General features: G+C 43.6%; 1 protein-coding gene across 8 annotated transcripts in view; it reads left to right on the top strand.

The window, feature by feature from the left end:
* Positions 1 to 19,463, top strand: part of VWA8 (von Willebrand factor A domain containing 8) — a 416,362-nt gene that overhangs the window by 350,710 nt on the left and 46,189 nt on the right. For 7 of the 8 annotated variants that reach the window (XR_009496658.1, XM_059892187.1, XM_025000014.2 and 4 more), the window contains 2 exons: positions 3,326 to 3,434; positions 18,970 to 19,095. Coding sequence is in view for 6 of the 8 variants with exons in the window: in XM_059892187.1 (XP_059748170.1) it covers positions 3,326 to 3,434; positions 18,970 to 19,095 (235 nt within the window). In the remaining 2 variants the exon portion in view is untranslated. Of the gene's footprint in view, positions 1 to 3,325; positions 3,435 to 18,969; positions 19,096 to 19,463 lie in introns of those variants that run through there. The other variant, XM_059892192.1, reaches the window with a different exon arrangement.

The following is a 19,463-nucleotide window of genomic DNA, read 5'->3' as shown; positions in this document are numbered from 1 at the left end:
TAATGGAGAAGGAAATGGCAACCCACTCCAGTATTCTTGCCTGGAGAGTCCTGGGGACGGGGGAGCCTGGTGGGCTGCCGTCTATTGGGTCGCACAGAGTCAGACACGATTGAAGCGACTCAGCAGCAAAAGCAATAAAATGTACAGGTTCCATAGCAGATATCTATGGAAGATACGTGAAAGAGACTGATCATGGGGGGACCAAGCAAGACTTCCTAGGACGTGATCTGGACACTTGAGGTGGCGTTAGCTAACCAGCCAGGTGGTAGGGCAGGAACTGCCCGTCTGCCCTCATGGTGGTCTGAGCCCAACATGGTGTGATTCTAATAAGACTCCAGCACTCTGCCCTCTGATGAATGGAGTCTTCCCAGAGCACGGCCTGATGGGAGGAATAGAGACCATTCATCCTCAGTGAGAGCGTTAGGGGGTTCATCTCCAGCCAAGGGAAATAAGAATACACTCCAGATAAGAGTTTCAGCTCAACATCAAGGATCCATACCTCCAACATTGCATGCGTGCACACACTTGTACACACATACATACACACATACAGTAGCAATAGCTTAGAAAACCGTGTTGTGGTCAGGCTTTTGATATACATTCATCTTTCTCTATTCTAGTATTAGTACCCTTTTCATTTATAGAAATTTGTAGAAATTTCTATAAATTACATTTCTATAAATTTATTTATAAATTACATTTATAGAAATTTGTGTCATCGAATTAGCCTATTATGAATACAACACTGCAAAACCTTCTACTTCTGACTAGTTTAAGATACTGTAGGGCTTTTCTGATGGCTCAGCTGGTATAGAATCCACCTGTAATACAGGGGACACAGGAGATGAGGGTTCAGTCCCTGGGTCGGGAAGATCCCCTGGAGGAGGCATGGCAGCCCACTCGAGTATTCTTGCCTGGAGAATCCCATGGACAGAAGAGCTTGGGGGCTGCAATCTACGGGTCGCAAAGAGTCGGACACAACTGAGCACGCAGCATTAGCATGTTTTAAACAATGGAGTCTTATTTGTATTTCAGTGATTTCTCTCAGTTTGTTTTGAGCATCTGTTATGCTAGGCATCCTGCTGACCACCATGCAGATAAAGATGAGAAAAAATAAAGGAGACAGCTGGGGAGACGGGAAGCAGACTCTAGCACAGGTAGCAACCACTGTATAGCGACAAGCATGAAGTGATACTAGAGCCCAGACCACAGACCAGAGATCAGAGCAGGCTTCCTGGAAGAGGCGACCACTGATTTGAAGAGTTCTGGGAGTCAGCAGGTAAAGAAGGGTGGGAGAGAAACCAGGTAGAGCCTCAGAGGCAAGGGCGCTGGGTGTGTTTAGGAAACTGCAAGTGCAGAGGCAGGGCTGCAGCCGAAGCAAATAATGAAAAAATAATAAAAAGGAGCACCAGAATTTCAGCACCACAATAGTATTAGAACACAATTATTAAAAGGACACAATCAGCGATTTCAGAAAACTCCTGTTTTACGAAGCAACCTTTTTATTGACAGTCTCTGGGCAGGAGCTGTTACCTTGGTCAAGCAAATCTATGTCCTCGGTCTTAAAAAGCATCCATGGGATCTCTCTAGGACCCCGCCGCAGGAACTTACCACCTGCCATGGGATCTCTCTAGGACCCCGCCGCAGGAACTTACCACTGCCAACATCACAGGCACACGTCTGGGGTGCAGTAGTGGTGTGCTACACAGCCCACGCACACCGGCTCTTTCTAATTCAGGGGCCCTCTCTGTTGATAGCTCAAAATCAGTTACCACAAACGTCAACAAACACTACAAATCAGGGCTGCTTTTCCCCTTCAGGGCAACTTGTTTACCATTTTCCAGCGCATCACTACACACACATTCCTCTCTTTTGAAACATTAGCTGGAGACATCACTTCTTGCCTTTCCTTTATTTCTTTTTACTTAAACTAGCTGGTTTTCTGTATTCTTTAATTGTTATTTTTAATTAATTAATTTTTATTGAAGTATGATTGCTTTACAATGTTGTGTTAGCTTCTCGGTTCAGTTCAGTTCAGTTGCTCAGTCGTGTCTGACTCTTTGCAACCCTGTGGACTGTAGCACGCCAGGCCTCCTGTCCATCACCAACTCCCGGAGCTTGCTCAAACTCATGTCCATCAAACCATCTCATCCTCTGTCATCCCCTTCTCCTCCTGCCTTCAATCTCTCCCAACATCAGGGTCTTTTCCAATGAGTCAGCTCTTCACATCAGGTGGCCAAAGTATTGGAGTTTCAGCTTCAACATCAGTCCCTCCAGTGAACATTCAGGACTGATTTCCTCTAGGATGGACTGGTTGGATCTCCTTGCAGTCCAAGGGACTCGCAAGAGTCTTCTCCAACACCACAGTCCAAAAGCATCAATTCTTCGGCACTCAGCCTTCTTTATGGTCCAACTCTCGCATCCATGTTAGCTTCTACTGTGCAGCAAACACAGTCAGATACACATATACATGTATCCCCTCCCTTTCGGATTTCCCTCCTACTTAGGACACCACAGTGCATTAAGTAGAGTTCTCTGTGGTGTACAGTATGTTCCTATCAGTTGTCTATTTTATATATTCCCTGATAGCTCAGTTGGTAAAGAATCTATATGCAATATAGGAGACCCTGGTTCCATTCTTGGATCAGGAAGATCAGCTGGAGAAGGGATAGGCTACCCACTCCAGTATTCCTGGGCTTCCCTTGGGGCTCAGCTGGTAAAGAATCTGCCTGCAATGTGGGAGACCTGGGTTTGATCCCTGGGTTGGGAACATCCCCTGGAGAAGGGAAAGGTACCCACTCCAGTATTCTGGCCTGGAGAATTCCATGGACTGTATAGTCCATGGGGTTGCAAAGGGTCAGACACGACTGAGCGACTTTCACTTTTACTTTCATCAGTAGCGTACAGGCTTCCCTGGTGGCTCAGCAGTAAAGAATCTGCCTGCCAATGCAGGAGATGCGGATTTGATCCCTGGGTTGAGAAGAGAAGGAAATGGCAACCCGCTCCAATATTCTTACCTGGGAAATCCCTTGGACAGGAGCCTGGTGGGCAGGCTCTAGTTCACGGGAATCAGACAGGACTTAGCAACTAAGCAACCGCAGCAGGCAGTAGTCTGCATGTATCAGTCCCAGCCTCCCAGTTTCTCCCATCCCACCGCCTTCCCCCTTGTTGTCCATGCATTTGTTCTCTCTGACTTCTTGCTTTTTCTCCTCAAAGGCAAACTGAGTTACTAAGAAGTTGGCTATTTCTAGCAGTAGGTTACTGTCAGTAAAAGACCCACGGATACTTGCTCTCAGCTGTTGTCTTTTTCACCCTCCAATTTTAGGCTAAAGGAGATCCAAATGAGTGAATATGATGCTGCCACCTATGAAAGGTTTTCAGGGGCTGTTCGACGACAGGTGCACTCCCTCCGAATTATCCTGGATAATTTACAGGTAATCAACATGAACGAACCAAGAAAATAATCTGGTCACCCAATTAGACCCACCCCAGAACCACTGGAGAAATTTATCTGTATCCTAGCCAGACGGTCAGAAAAAATTAACTAATGCCAAAATGTCTGCATAAAACCTGTGGGTCACTCTCTGGCCGTCTTAGTTGAATTTTAGTAAAAATATTTGACCTCAGCTTTCCTCCTGTCCAGGAAGCAGTAGTTTGACTGGTGACTTCAAAAGCATCAGACTTCCTGATTTCCCTTATCTAGACCTATGAGCACCTCACCTCATAGAACAATGGAACACTGAATGATTGAATTCTCTTCCACTTAACAAATGCTCATTTCCCTGGGCATTGAGGGCAGCTTCTGAGGGGCTCTGAGCTCCCGGGCCAGGCAGTAGGTGAATAAGAGCCAAAAGGAGGGATTCCTGGGAGATGAGGACGATGCCAAATGGTGCTAGCACCTAACTAAAGAGGGGGTATAGTCACGTCCGTTCGTTCATTTCTTAAGTTATTGATGGGACAGAAAAATAAAATGCAGCCCTTGCTGTCAAAGAAGAAACTTAAAGAAGACAAGCAAATGGTTTCCTAAGTTCTGTAGAGAACGTGCATGCTTCTGGCGGGGTGAGTGAGAATCAGCTTTATGGAAGATGAAATGCTTGAGTTCACTCCTGAAAGATCCCGAGGACTCTTCCAGCTGGTTGAGGAGTCAGGACATTTCTGACACGGGACGCGGCACGTACGAGTGCACTGAGGCCTGGGGGAGCACAGTGAGCTCAGAGAGGAGCACGTAATTCAGTGTGGCTGAGAAGACGGTGTGTGTGGTGGGAGACGATGGCAAGGGAGCAGGCGGGCCACGTTGTGAGGACCAGATGGTGATCTGGCCCTGGATGACATGAGAGCATGGCAGCACTGGGTTTTACCCTGTGGACCAAAGGGCCACTGGGAGATTCACAGTTCTAGGAAGAAAGACAAGAATATGTTTTTAACTGAAGGAATCAGAATTCCCTTCTGATTCATGTGTTGACTGGTATTCATTGGGCACCATGCTATAGCTACTTTTACAGACATTGTTGCATTTAATTTCACATCAGTCCTTTAAGATAAATGTTATGTTTACAAGACCAGTCAAAGGAAGAAAAGTCAGATCCACTAAGGTGACTTCTTAAAATATTTTTAAGTGTTTCCCTTAGGGAATTTTTTTTTTAATCCACCAAGGTGTTAAATGGGCTTTCTGGTCCTCAGTTTGGAACCCTAGGGGCAGTTGAAAATAGCTACTGGCCAAAGATAGACAGGGCCTGCTGTGGCATATGGATCTGTAGTTTGCAACCAGAGCAAGGAGACCTGGGTTTGGTCCCCTTTGGGGCATCTCCTGCCAGTCCCACCTGGTTCTGATTGACTCATACCATGCAACTGTCTTGGGGTTATTGTGGAATCCCAGTAACCAGGGGTGTTTCCTTGGTGAACAGCACAAAGTCTGGCCAGGAACTAGCAAATCATCCTTTGGGATAACCTTACAAAATACAGCTTGAAGCCCACGCATTGATTCCAGGAGGCTGGACTGATATCTGAGCAAAGGGAATGTCTTGCTCCAAGTTAATGCCTCTTCCACATGTCCCTCTGTTGCACAATGGGTCCCTCTTCTCAATTAGGACATCTTTCACCAGTGACCTCCTCTTGCTTCTTGACTGGCTTCCTCATGGGATATCATAGCGTCCTGGTGATTGAACCTTTTACGAATCAATAGCAAGATTTCCTTGTTAGAATAGTAGAATCTGTAATAACTCCAGTTATACTCAGTTCAGAATCTGAATCTCTGATTCCAGCTTTCCCTAACAAAAGAAAATATCCTTTTCTACAAAAAGCCACTGAGTTTAATCCTGTCTTCTCTCTAGTGTTTTTTTCCTAATCAACCATCTGTAATTTCATTCTCGGCTGCTGCTGCTGCTGCTAAGTCACTTCAGTAGTGTCCGACTCTGTGTGACCCCAGAGACGGCAGCCCATCAGGCTCCCCCGTCCCTGGGATTCTCCAGGCAAGAACACTGGAGTGGGTTGCCATTTCCTACTCCAATGCATGAAAGTAAAAAGTGAAAGTGAAGTCGCTCAGTCATGTCTGACTCTTAGCAACCCCATGAACTGCAGCCCACCAGGCTCCTCCGTCCATGGGATTTTCCAAGCAAGAGTACTGGAGTGGGGTGCCGTTGCCTTCTCCGAATTTCATTCTCAGGCCCAACTAAATTAGCCTTTCTCTGGTTTGTTACGTCTGGCATGATATCTCTGTGGACCAACAGTTATCTTCTTTATTTTTCCTTCAGTGGTTCAAAATGGGCATGTTGTTCAGATAAATAGTGTTTTTGAACACTGATGTGCGCTGTGCTTGGCACTGAGGGCACAAAGATTCATAAGATATTATCTCCATACTCAACAAAGGTATTAGCCTGGAGGCGTGGGGAAGACACCCGCACAGATCATTTCTGTTTAATATGTAAGTGTCTGGGGAGAGCAAGGAAGACAATGCAGTGGATGCCCAGAGGAGGAAGATTCAAGGATAAATTTCATATTTTATTTTTCTATGTAATTTTTGGCTCTGCTGGGTCTTTCTCTAGTTGCGGTGAGTGGGAGCTACTTTAGTTCTGGTGCTCAGGCTTGTCACTGCAGTGGCTTCTCTTGTTGCGGAGCATGGGCTCTAGGGTGCTTGGGCTCAGTAGTTGTGGCACACGGGCTTAGTTGCCCCGAAGCATGGGGGATCTTCTCAGACCAGGGATAGAACCTGGGTCCTCTGCACTGGCAGATGGCTTCTTAACCACTGGACCATGAGGGACACCTTCAGGATAGATTTGAAGGAAAGTATCCGTGACCCGAGTCTTTAAGGACAGACGAGTATTTACCAGACAGACCAGGGTGAAAACAATGCCCAGGGGAAGGCACAGCATAGAGAAAGGGCTGATACTGTGTGAGCCCAGGTGTGAGCTGGGGGCCAGCCTCGGGCAGGGTACCACTCAGTGTGACATGCAGAAGGCTTTGAGGCTGGGAGGCGAGTGGCTGCCTGGTCAGGAACTTTATTCAGAGCCCCCACTTTGCGGTAGGCAAAGAATGGAAAGCATTTCCCCATTCACTTTATTTAATCTATAATAGCTGTGTTTCACCCAGGGGACTGAATATCTATTTTGCATAATGGTTCTTGCCCTCAACAGCCAACCTGGTGAAGAAGATGCATGTAGCTGTAAGAGAAGACACAATTGGTAAAGGTTCAGAAAGTTCTTAACTAAGTGCTGTGGTTCTGGGGACAGCTGTGTGAGCAACTTCTAGGCTGGGCAGTTAAGGAAGGACTCACAGAGGAAGGGTCATTTGAGCTGGACCGTGAAGGATGAGTATGGTTTCAACTGGCAACTCTTCTAAGGATGCTGCTGGAAAGATGGTTTTGACCAGAGCTTCTCAAACTTTCTGTGGAGAGGGGCCAGGTTTTGTTTTTTAATCAATTGATCACAAAGGAATACTTTTTTTTTTTTTTTTTAAGACCAGTCCTTCACACACATTAATTGGGAAAATAATACCTTTATGTTCGTGTTTCTCTAACATCCTAGTAACCAGTTTAGTGGATCCTAAGGAAGCTACAGTCCATGGGGTCACAACGAGTCAGACACTACTGAAGCGACTTAGAATACACGCAAAGAAGCTTATTTCTGCAGTAGCCCAGTTGATTGTTTCCAGTAACTCCTCACAAAGGCTACCTTGTTCTTCAATCCTCTTTTCCTGTTAACAGATTAATACTTTATATAACAGAAATGAATTACTGAAAAAATGATATAAAAAACCAGCATACAAAATCCAAGCCCATATTACTAAATATTAGGTTCAACAAATCTAAAATTACTTTGTCAAATTGTCATATAAATTTCTAAATGATTACTATCAATTCACATGACCTATTTTATCACAGACCAGTAACAAATGTTCACACAGCAAAGGCAGTCTGGGTAGCTCTGGTCAAGATAGGAGGAACCAACGAGAAGACAAAGACTTTAACACAAGGATGTTTGGAGAATGGCAAACTCCAGCATGACTAGAGTTCAGAGCTTTGGGGTGGGCCTGTGTGTAGGGGGTGGTGGAGCGAAAACTGGAAAGAAGGTGATTCCATGCTGACTACCTTTTGTAGTCAGTGAGGATTGTGGAAGCGAATGAGAAAGGGAGTGGTGTGGTTTTATCTTCTGTACGTAGTTTCAGGGACTTCCCTGGTGGTCTGATGGCTAAGACTCCATGCTCCCAATGCAGGGGACCCAGGTTCGATTCCTGGTTGGGGAACTAGCTCCCACAAGCCTCAACTAAAGATTCCATACGTCACATCTAAGACAGGGCACAGCCAAATAAATAAATAATATTTTCCTAAAAAGAGAAGTTTTATAATCATTTAAGTCCTGTGCTCATGCTCAGCCGTGTCTGACTCTTACCGACCCTATGGACTGTAGCCCAACAGGCTTCTCTGTCCATGGGATTCTCCAGGCAAGAATACTGGGATGGGTTGCCATTTCCTCCTCCAGGGGATCTTCCCAACCCAGGGATCTAACCGAATCACCTGCATCTCCTACACTGGCAGGTAGATTCTTTACCACTGAGCCACCTGGGAAGCCCATGAAGGGATATGATCATAGCATCACTTCAGTTATTCAGGTGGGAAGTGATAGGCACCCAAACCAGGGTAATTGAAATGAAGAGGAAAGGATGGGACAGTAGAGAGGTAGGACCGCAGAGAGTTCCTGATGGAACGTGGGGAGAGGGGCATGGTGAGGTTTTTGAGCCCTTGGGGACAGAAACAAGGAAGACGTGAGAAGGAGAGGCTTGTGGAGAAAGCAGATGTTTGCTCTGGCTGTTCTGATGCTTTTGCACTACTGGGACATCCATGGAGAAACGTCAAGCATGATACTTGAAGATTTTAAGTTATGACTCAAGTTCAACAGCAAGATTAGGACCAGACAGGCTTGCATATCTATACAGATATCTCTGTGCTTTTATGGTCATCTGTGCAGAAGAACAGCCTAAGCCAAGAGGAAAGACGTGTAGACAAAGGTGACAGCAGAGAGCAAAGAGTTGCTGGGCTGGTGGGGGTTGGCGGGGTGGGGGACGGGGGGAGTGCGGCAGGGAGAAGTGGAGGCAGTCCTGTCAAGGAACATCTGCATTTCCAGAGAGAGCAGTAAAATGCTAACTACTGCTTCTTAGCACACGAGGCATCGTCACGAGGCATCAGTCACCAAGTCGTGTCCGGCTCTGTGACACCATGGATGGCAGCACGCCAGGCTGCAGTGGCCTCTCCGTGGCCATAAGAGGACAGCTTAACTGAGCACCACTGAGAAATACAGTCCTGACTTCCAGGCTCTATGAGCAAAGGCATCGAAGTCAGTCTTTGACAGGTGACCATTAGAAGGATTAAAAAACTAAGAGGTTGTAAACTGAAAAACCCATGTAATAGGGAAGAGTGCTAATGACATACGAGAAGCTTTGAAGAGTTTTTGCTAAATTTAATGTAATGTGACCCCTATGAAAAATAGTACCGAAGACAATTCAGACTCCTAAGAAACAGCAGTACCAGCAAGTGAGTCTGAGACCACAAATCACATTAACATCTCTTACTTGGAGAGATGGGGAGGAGGAGAAGAGAGACCCCGAGAGCTGGTGAGAAGGCTCTGTATGTTAGCTCTCTGCTCTGTTTTTATTGACCAGCTTCCTTAGGGTTTTTACCTCTACAGTATGGAATAATAAAGTTTTCCATTCACATTAGTAATTAGACTTAAGACTGGCTTGAGTCTGTTCTTCCTACTTTTAATGTAGATTTCCACTTTGGCATTGCATTTTCCATTTTCTTAGAAGGTCAGGACGATCTCTTGACCTCCACGTTGTCACTACAAGTAGCCGTGTCTGACAGCAGCAGCGCTGGGAGCAGTGGGGGTGGGAGGGCTGGGTTTTACACGGTGGCAGAGAGCGACAAGCAGAAAGCTGGAAAGGCAATAACCCTGGGAAAGGGGCCAGAGCAGCCCCAACTTATCCTTGGCTTGAAGACGAGATCAAACAAAGGCTAAATGGCCCCACAGCAATGGTTTTTCCAAACAAAATAAGAAATGATGTGGAGATGAAGCTCTCATGCTGTGACTGTCCACAGTTCCAACTCCTTTCCTGCGGAGCTCTTGAACTAGTGGTAAAGCTTTGCTTCGACTGCTAATACTAGTCTAAAATCTTCAAGGAGACTTCTAATAATAACAAAGTGGAGAGTCTATCCAACAGTTTCGAACAGCCGTCTCATCATCCAAGAATAAGAGCACAAAAAAAATTAAATAAGATGAGATGTATGAAATTATTCTTCAGTGAGGTAGAATAATAAGTAATAAGCTATAGAAGAAGAAGATGTCAACAGGCTAGAATATTTTCTTCAGAAAACAAAGATTTTTAGAAAACATCTGTTCTGTGTTCTCACAATTCAAAGAAACCTGAAGTATGTGAAATAAGACATCTTAAAAGGATCTGGCCAAGAGGCAAGCAGGAATAATAAGGGAATTGAATGCCATAAGGAAGGACTCGAAGAAAATGAAAAACGCAATGCCAAGGTTGAAATCTACATTAAAAGGAGGAAGAACAGACTCAATCCAGTCTGAAGTCTAATTACTAATGTGAATGGAAAACTTGAATTGTTGTTCCATACTGTAGAGGTAGAAACCCTAAGAAAGCCGGTCAATAAAAACAGAGCAGAGTGCTAACACATGGAGCCATAAGCCTTCCCAACAAGGAGAACAGTACTTAGCTAATGGTAAGTGCCCAGTAAATATATACTGAATAAGCCAGCAATATTCCCAAGGAGGCCACCAAAAATCACACATAAGCAATAATTCAAGTAATAGTAAAAATGTGCTGAGCTGAAGACAGGCCTAAGTCAATGGATCAAAAGAACTTTGCTGAGTACCAGGCAAAGTTAATGAAAAGAGATAAACACCTCACTACAGCCTCATGGAATGTAACACTTCAAAAACAAAGAAAATGTAAAAGCAAACAGGAGAAAAACTAAGCTGTCATCCAAGAAAGAAAAATTCATCTTACCTGTATTGAACACCAGAAGATTGTGAAGAACGTCTGCAGGATCTGAGGGGAGAAAAGTTGTGACCCAAGAATTCTCTACTCAGCCAAAGTGCAAAACTGACAGAAAGACATTTTCAGATAGTCAGAGGCTTTAAAAATATATGTCACTTAAGTATCTGTTTTAGAAATAATTTTGAATTCAATGTGTATGGACAAGGAGGCCTGGTGTGCTGTGATTCATGGGGTCGCAAAGAGTCGGACACACAGACTGAGTGACTGATCTGATCTGATCTGACACATTATATATATAATTTGACTCCTTTCTATATATGTCAGTATTCTAGCCAGTTAAGAAAGGAATCAAATTCCTTGAGGATGGGAAACTTGGGACTTCCCTAGAGGTCCAATGGCTAAGAGTCCATGCTCCCAATGCACGGGGCCCAGGTTCGATCCCTGGTCAGGCAACTAGATCCCATATATTGCACTAAGACTGGGTGTAGCCAAATAAATAAATACTTAAAAAAAAAAAAAAAAAGAATGGGAATTCTGTGGTATTAAAGGGACAGCAATGAGCATTAGAAGCAGTTGAACACAGAATCAGGTCTAAACAATTGTGGGGAAATATGTTGAAAAGAAAGTTTAAATATCAAGAATAATGCTTTCTAAAGGTACACAATATAAAAATAGTTTAAAAATATTAAATAGGGCCTGAATCCCCATATTATCTCAAAAGTTAAAACTCCAGAAGTTGGCATAAATAGAAGGAAGCAAAAAGTATGATAATGCATGTGACAAAGAGAAACAAATACTTTCATTCCTAGATTAGAGAAATTGGAGTTAAGTCAAGCTTTTTAAGAGTTTAATCATGCTGGTATTTTTTAGATATATTTCTTGCAAATCTCATGTTTTGATGAATACCCCTGGTTATTTTATGGAGAGGGGATTGTCAGGGGGCCAGGGTGGGGCGGAGAGCGAGTAGGATGCTGTTGAAGTGCTCCAGGTGGGCGGAGGTGGCCGCTGACCTAGGGCTGACGTGGGCATGGTACGAAATGGGCAGATGCCACCGAAGCTGAGAGGCTGTGCCAGTGGTCTAGGTGTGAGACTTGAGGGAGAGAGAAGCCAGAGACGATTCCCAGATACGTGCCCTGAACAACCGAAAGAACGGGTTGCCCGTTGCCTCTTGTCGAGAGAACTTGAGGAGAGCAGAGGACGGGCTCTGGGGCCAGTTTTGAACTATTGAGTTTAAGCTGCCTGTTATACATGCTCACGGATACATGCAGCTCCCTGCTCCTTTAAAGTAAAAAATTTTTAATTCTTGAAGGAGAGACGTGAAATTGCTCATAACAACTCATTGTAAAATGGCAGTATGTTGTCACCCAGCTAATAGTTCAGTTCCTTGTCACCATCGGAGAGTACACACTCTTCTAACAAGAACCACCTTTGTTAAGTACATGAATCACTAGTGTTTGGTTTTGTTTTAGCCTGGTAATGAGATGTTACTTCAAGAAACAGGAAATTCCCTAAAATAGAGGTCCGTATCTGCTCTTTTTTGCAATACCATTTCACCATTTAGAGCAACTGGCAACCTAACAGGTATTTAATAGCTATTTATATTATGTCAAAATATCAAGAATTGTAAAGAAAAATTTTTTATTGTTTCCATTGATTTATAATTTGTTGTTTTACAAATACTATACAAAAGTTTACCTTAATTCAGCATCCTTTTTGTTTGAATGGTACAAATCAATAGCAAAAAAGTATATGTTAGTCAAACATGGAGAAATGTTTAAATAACAGAAGCTAATGTTTAATAAAAAAAAATCACTACTCCCAGGTATCCTCAATATCCATTTATATCTATTTCTTCACCCAACAAGTACTTAGTGATGGTCATCTATACGTTTTACTCTGTAGAATGGATGTGCTTTCTACAAAGCCACTTAAACCTTTCTAATCTTTTCATTAATTCTAAAGGAATAGTAGAAGATTGACTTGCTTGTAGAGTTTATAGATAAAGGAAGTCTTTGGGCTTCCCTGTTGGCTCACCGGTAAAGAATCCACCTGCCAGTGTAGGAGGCATGGGTTCCATACCAGATCCAGGAAGATCCCACATAACCACGGAGCAACCAAGCCCGTGCACCACAGCTACTGAGACTGTGCTCTAGAGCCCGGGAGCCACAGCTACTGAAGCCGTCGCCCCTAGCACCGGTGCTCCCCAGCAAGAGGAGCCGCCGCAACGAGAAGCCAGTGCACCACTGAAGCCATCGCCCCAGAGCCAGTGCTCCCCAACAAGAGGAGCCGCCGCAACGAGAAGCCTGTGCACCACTGAAGCCCTCACCTCAAGAGCCGGTGCTCCCCAACAAGAGGAGCCGCCGCAACGAGAAGCCTGTGCACCACTGAAGCCGTCACCTCAAGAGCCGGTGCTCCCCAACAAGAGGAGCCCCTGCAATGAGAAGTCCCACAAGCGGAGGGTAGCCTCTGCTCACCACAAGTAGAGAAAAGCCTGTGTGACAGTGAAGACGCAGCCCAGCCACAAATAAATAAATCAAATAATTATAACGACAACTCTCTCAAAGAAAGTAAAAGAAGTCTTGTTTAACCATAACCCAAATAAGTGAAGATTTAAGATGAGTCAGAATACTTTCAGTGCTGAAGTCACAAGACCCAGTGTCACAAACCGCAAGATAATTGGTTTTTGTCAAATTTATTCCTCCTGGTGTCCTCACTGCCATAGATGTGTGGTGTGTGTGTGAGTCTGTGTGTGCTTTCTGGTTAACCAAATTATTTCCCAGAAAATGAAATTAACCAGAATACGTCATCCTCTGAGCACTCTAACTGTTCTTTACATGAAAGTAATGAAACTATATTTCTGTTTTAGAAAGTCTGTAATGTAGACTTTTTACTAGTGAAACCTATCTTTATATATAATGAATTCTCATTAGTATGAATTTATGACATAATACAAAACAAACGGGCATATTTACAAGAATACTTTTCTTCATGCAATAGAAATATCAATAAAGAACATGTCTTGGCTCTTTGTTATAAATAAAATTACATGTTTAAATACAGTAGGAACTTACTATTTAAAGAAGCATTTTAATAAATCCCATAAAATACACAGACCAAAATAATCAATATTTCTATTCCAGCCCTCAGTAGAGTTTTGAAGAGCCTCCCCGCCTCCAGCACATTGGCTTCAAGAACACCCATCCTGACATGCCTCTTCCTGTTTTGAGTTTCCAAGTACTGGTGGGCTGGCTGGATGATAGATAATAAATTATCCGTCCATATTTATCTGCAAGCTATATACTTGAATGAATAGTTCTATTATATAAAAATGTCTTTGTGTCCATCGTTCTGGAGCAAAAGCCTAGCACATTCTTTCACTTCTCAAAAACAAAAAGTACTGGTTCTTGTTTCTAAAAATATCTGTGACAGGCAGAATCAAAAATAATTCATTTATCCACAAATAAAAATTTAAAGAAGAGAATAGATGCCCACCAACATGGCTAAAATTAAAAGAAAAAAGAAACTGTCAATATCAAGTTTTGGTGAGGATATAAACAAAGGAAGCCCTCATACACTGATCCTGGGAAATGTAAATTGGAAAAACCACTTTGGAAACCTGTTTCATGGCATCTCCTAAACCTGAGTGTATCCAGCATATCCACCCAACTGAAATACACCCGTACCTGCTGCAAAAGACATGGTCAAGGATAGTCATGGCGACATTACTCATCATAGCCCCAAGCTGGAAATAACACAGTCATGGCATCCCACTCCAGTACTTTTGCCTGGAAACTCCCATGGATGGAGGAGCCTGGTGGGCTGCAATCAATGGGGTCGCTAAGAGTCAGGCACAACTGAGCAACTTCACTTTCACTTTTCACTTTCATGCATTGGAGAAGGAAATGGCAACCACTCCAGTGTTGTTGCCTGGAGAATCCCAGGGACGGGGGAGCCTAGTGGGCTGCCGTTTATGGGGTCACACAGAGTCGGACATGACTTAGCAGCAGCAGCAGCAGATGAGACATCAGTTGTGACATATGGTCAGAAGTCACACGATTGGACATTGTTATGGCGGAGACAGAGAATCAAGAGCTGCTGGGCACAACAGTGTCAGTGCCTCTCCTGGGAACAATGTTGAACCAAAGAAGCCAGACACAGACGAGTACATACTTTACGATCCCACTTTATGAAATGCAAAAACACACAAACCTAATCTGTGATGCTAGAAGTCAGGCAGGTGGTGGGCAGGGGTCCTTGGCAGGGCCTGGCTTAAGTCCAAGAGAGACTCCAGGAGGCCGGAAGGGTATGGGGGTTACAAGATGTGTTTGCTTTTAAAGTTCACTGCCTCTGCACTTGAGATTTGTACACTTTATTATGAGTATCTTATACTTGAATTTTAAAAGTTGACCCAAAAAAGTGGGTGGCAGATTTACTAGAAAAAGCATATCCCTTCCTTCACTCTCACCCCAAATTTTATTAAGTCTTTTTCTTTTATTGGTATACAGAATGGGAACAAAGCCTTCAAACTAGAGAGGACGTTAAAAGATGATAGCTGTACACAGGAGAAGAAGCAAACCAGCATAAGAAAGTAAAGACCCCAGATCTCCAGGTTCTTCCATGATGGACAGTCTAGAGACAGCAGACAAACATGATATTATAAGGGAAAAATAAGTATTTTGTAATTTGATAACCCCCTTACTAAGGGCAATAATAGATCCCCTAGAAAGGACCGCCTTTTATTATAATGTTTACTAATTATTAGCATTGTTCAGTGGCTAAGTTGTGTCCGACTCTCTGCAACCCGATGAACTACAGCACACCAGGCTTCCCTGTCCTTCACCGTCACCGTGAGTTTGTGCAAACTCATGTCCATTGAGTCAGTGATGCCAGCCAACCACCTCATCCTCTGTCGCCCCCTTCTCTCCTTGCCCTCAGTCTTTCCCAGCATCAGGGTCTTTTCCAGTTATTAGCATAGATACCAAAAGAAGAATTTTGCAGTGCTATTGGGCTGGTTGTTTAACACACCTTCACTGGATCATGGTTCTCTTGCTCTTAAGTTAGACCTTTTCCCCAAACTCACACCACCTGTAATTCCCTTCTTGTGCCTTCAGTCTGTTACAGCGGCCTCTGTGCTCTACCACTGATCAGGAATTGATATCAATAACACAGGATTTTGCAAATCTCTGGTAAAGAGTTAACATTTGTGTACTTTATAGTCTTAAGGAGCTACCTCATAATGAAATGACTTTGATAGTTAGCTGGCCAGTGAGATTTCTATCTCACAAGCCTACTAAGGAAAATTGAAGACAAAGTTCTTCTGGTAAATGATAAGTGTACTAGTATACTTTAGGCAAATATAGGAATATCTAAAATAACAAACCATCCTTACTCCAGATAGCTTCATTATAGTGGGATCTTTATAAATATATCTAGAAGACTGTTTTTGTTATTTAGTCACTGAGTTGTCTCTGATTCTTTTGCAATCCCATGGACTGTATCCTCTGTCCATGGGATTTCCCAGGCAAGAATATTCCAGTGGGGTTGCCATCTCCTTCTCCAGAGGACCTCCCCAATCCAGGGATTAAACCCAGGTCTCTTTTATTCTTAGATCTGACTCTGTCCCAACTCAGAGAACAACCAAATGGCTGAGAGCCTTAGATAGCTATTTAGGAGATTTTTGGTAGACCACCACCACCCCACCCCACACCCACCCACCAAACTCCAAATAATGGAAGGTTTTCATCCAGTTACATATCTGCTAAGTGGTTCTAGATGTTTTCTGCTGCTTTCGAGTGCTGAGAGTGCTGATGTTGCAGCAGAAAAATGAATTTTGGAAAGCAAAGTATGTTTCATGTAACTAATTATCCACCCAAGTCTCTCGAAATGTTTACTATCAATAGCAAACCAGCTTAACATAACTACATTGACGCTAATGTCAAAATAGACATGAAGTGAACTGGTTTCCTAAGGAGTTATTTTCCCAATAACTTGTTGCACTTAGCAGACAGGCAATTCAGCTATTTATATTATTGAAGAATAGATCTGCTAGTGGGAAAAAAAAAACATTGCTTCAAAGTCACTTTTTAGACTTTTATTAGTGCTTGCTACTGCTAAGTCACTTCAGTCGTGTCCGACTCTGTGCGACCCCATAGACGGCAGCCCACCAGGCTCCCCCGTCCCTGGGATTCTCCAGGCAAGAACACTGGAGTGGGTTGCCATTTCCTTCTCCAATGCATGAAAGTGAAAAGTGAAAGTGAAGTCGCTCAGTCATGTCCCACTCTCATCAACCCCATGGACTGCAGCCTCCTGCAGGCTCCTCCATCCACGGGATTCTCCAGGCAGGAGTACCGGAGTGGGGTGCTATTGCCTTCTCCGTGATTAATGCTTAGAAGCTTACAAATTAGGGACAATTCCCAGTTACTTGAGAAAATATTACTGTCATTATTTTGATATAATTAGGAAGAGGCAAAGAGTAAAAAAAACTAATTGGGAAATCCTCCACTTAATACTAGTGACTTTCATTTCTAATTAAACGTAGACTGTGCTGTGCTTAGTTGCTTATCATGTCTGACTCTGTGACCCCATGGACTGCAGCCTGTCAGGCTCCTCTGTCCATTTGGATTCTTCAGGCAAGAATACTGGAGTGGGTTGCCGTCCCCTCCTCCAGGGGATCTTCCCAACCCAGGGATCGAACCCAGGTCTCCCACATTGCAGGTGGATTCTTTACCATCTGAGCCACCAGCAAAGCCCAAATGCAGACTGTAATACTTCAAACAGACGGTCACAGACACAGTGTCCCCTCAGTTTGGAGACGGGGCTGCAAAGACACAGAGAATCTCAATAACTGCCCAAAGTGAGACAAAACTAAGATTTTCACATGCTGAATCCAAGTCTGATGCTTTTTCTACCCTGAGCCACTCTTTGTCTTGATAAGTGCATTGCTGAAATGAAAATAGGCCCAGTATAGTAAAGAGTCCTCATTATTTTCATAACTAGATATTTTAAGAGACTTCAGTTTTTTAGAACAATTTTAGATTCCCAGAAAATTAAGCAGAAAGTGCAGAGAATTTCTATCTACCTCCTGCCCCAACACACGCCCTTCCCTATTACCAACATCCACCACCGATGCGGTACATTTGCTACAACTGATGAACCTATACTGACACATTCGCACCCAAAGTCCACAGTTTACATTAGGAATCACTCTGAGTGTTGTACATTCTGTGGGTTTGGATAAATGTATAATGACATGTATCTGCCATTACAGTATCCTCTAAAAGTTTCACTGCCCTAAAGATCCTCTGTGCCTTGCCTTTTCATCTCTCCCTCTCCACCAACCCTTGGCAACCACTGACTTCTTTTACGTTCTCCATAGTTTCGCCCTTTTGCAGAATGTCGTCTTGTTGGAACCATACATGCTGTAGCATTTTCAGATGGACTTCTTTCACTTAGTAATATGCAGTTAAGTTACCTCCATATCGTTCCGTGTCTTGATAGCTGATTTGTTTTTAGCACCGAGTAGTATTTCATTGTCTGGGTTCTTAATGTACGTATCAGCTTTGATAAACCTGTGCCTTCATTGGGATATTACGACTCTTTATCACTTAACTGTCATCTTAGTCCACTGGGCATAGTTTTAAGCATTATGTGGAAATATCTTTAGAAAAGTAATTTAGGAGATTTTTGAATGTAGATGATCAGAATGTCAGTACAGTACAAAATGTTTGTGTGCTATGGTTCTCAGCTATTCCCATTTGTACTCTAAGTCACAGAGAACTTGAACAACAACTTCTTGAAAAGGAAGAATCTGAAGATCACATTTAAGAACCTGAAGACTACGTTTTCTCTGTGCTTGCGGACAATGTTAACAGGTTCAAGCTGCTTAATTTGTTAGCTAATAAATTTTCTAGGAGTACCGTGACAGAAAGTCCAGAAGAAATGCACCACCATTACACTCCAGATATCGCATACTTCTCCAGAGGTTCATTTGCATACCACTATCCTGTTCATATGTGCCGTGAGCTCGTTTTGTCCTTCCATATGTTAAAACACATGTAATGGACAAAATCTACACAAAGGGCATTTCTTTGTCAGCAGAGCCGAAACCAGTCCATTTATGAAGCTGTGCTCGTGCAGAGCCAGCACGTATTGAAAAGATCCCTCATGTGTTTCCTGTTGCTGTTGTTCAGTTTATTTCATTGCTCAGTCACGTCCAACTCTTTGGCAGCCCCATGGGCTCCTCTGTCCATGGGATTCTCCAGGCAAGAATACTGCAGTGGGTTGCCATTTCCTTCTCCATGGAATCTCCCCAATCCAGGGATCGAACCCTTGTCTCCTGCATTGACAGGCAGATTCTTTACCACTGAGCCACCAGGGAAGCTCCGTGTTTCCTGTTATTCATGCATAAAATGTATCAGGGACTCTCCAGAACTAAAGTAAGCATTCACATGTGTGTCTTTGTAGGCTAAAGGTAAAGAAAGACAGTGGCTAAGACACCAGGCTACTGGGGAGCTAGATGATGCCAAGATCATTGATGGGCTGACTGGAGAAAAAGCCATCTACAAACGCCGGGGTGAGCTGGAGCCACAGGTAAGCATGGTGCCCTGGGAGCCTCGATCTGTAGTTTGACCTTCTTCACAGGCAGACGCTTCCTGGAGTCGCTGTTTTAGTCGAAAGACTACAAACCCTGAATATGGCCATCAAGGAAAGCATTATATATATTTTTTTAATTAGAAGAAAACATAAATATTACACTGTTTATTATATGAATCAAGATTCCAGCATGAGTCAAGAAATACCAGGCACACTCAAATTGAGCATTTGAGGGAACCTAATAAAAAGACTGTTTACACAAGTAAGAGTGGGGTGTAGGAAGTCCAAAAAGAGACAGTGTGGTCTTCCAACAGCAAGGATCTGCCCTTAGTGTGAAAGGGCGGAGGAGAGGGCACTTACTGGAA

This window comes from Bos taurus, chromosome 12, assembly GCF_002263795.3.
Source record: "Bos taurus isolate L1 Dominette 01449 registration number 42190680 breed Hereford chromosome 12, ARS-UCD2.0, whole genome shotgun sequence".
NCBI lineage: Eukaryota > Metazoa > Chordata > Mammalia > Artiodactyla > Bovidae > Bos > Bos taurus.
This window is presented reverse-complemented; position numbering and strand designations above follow the sequence as displayed.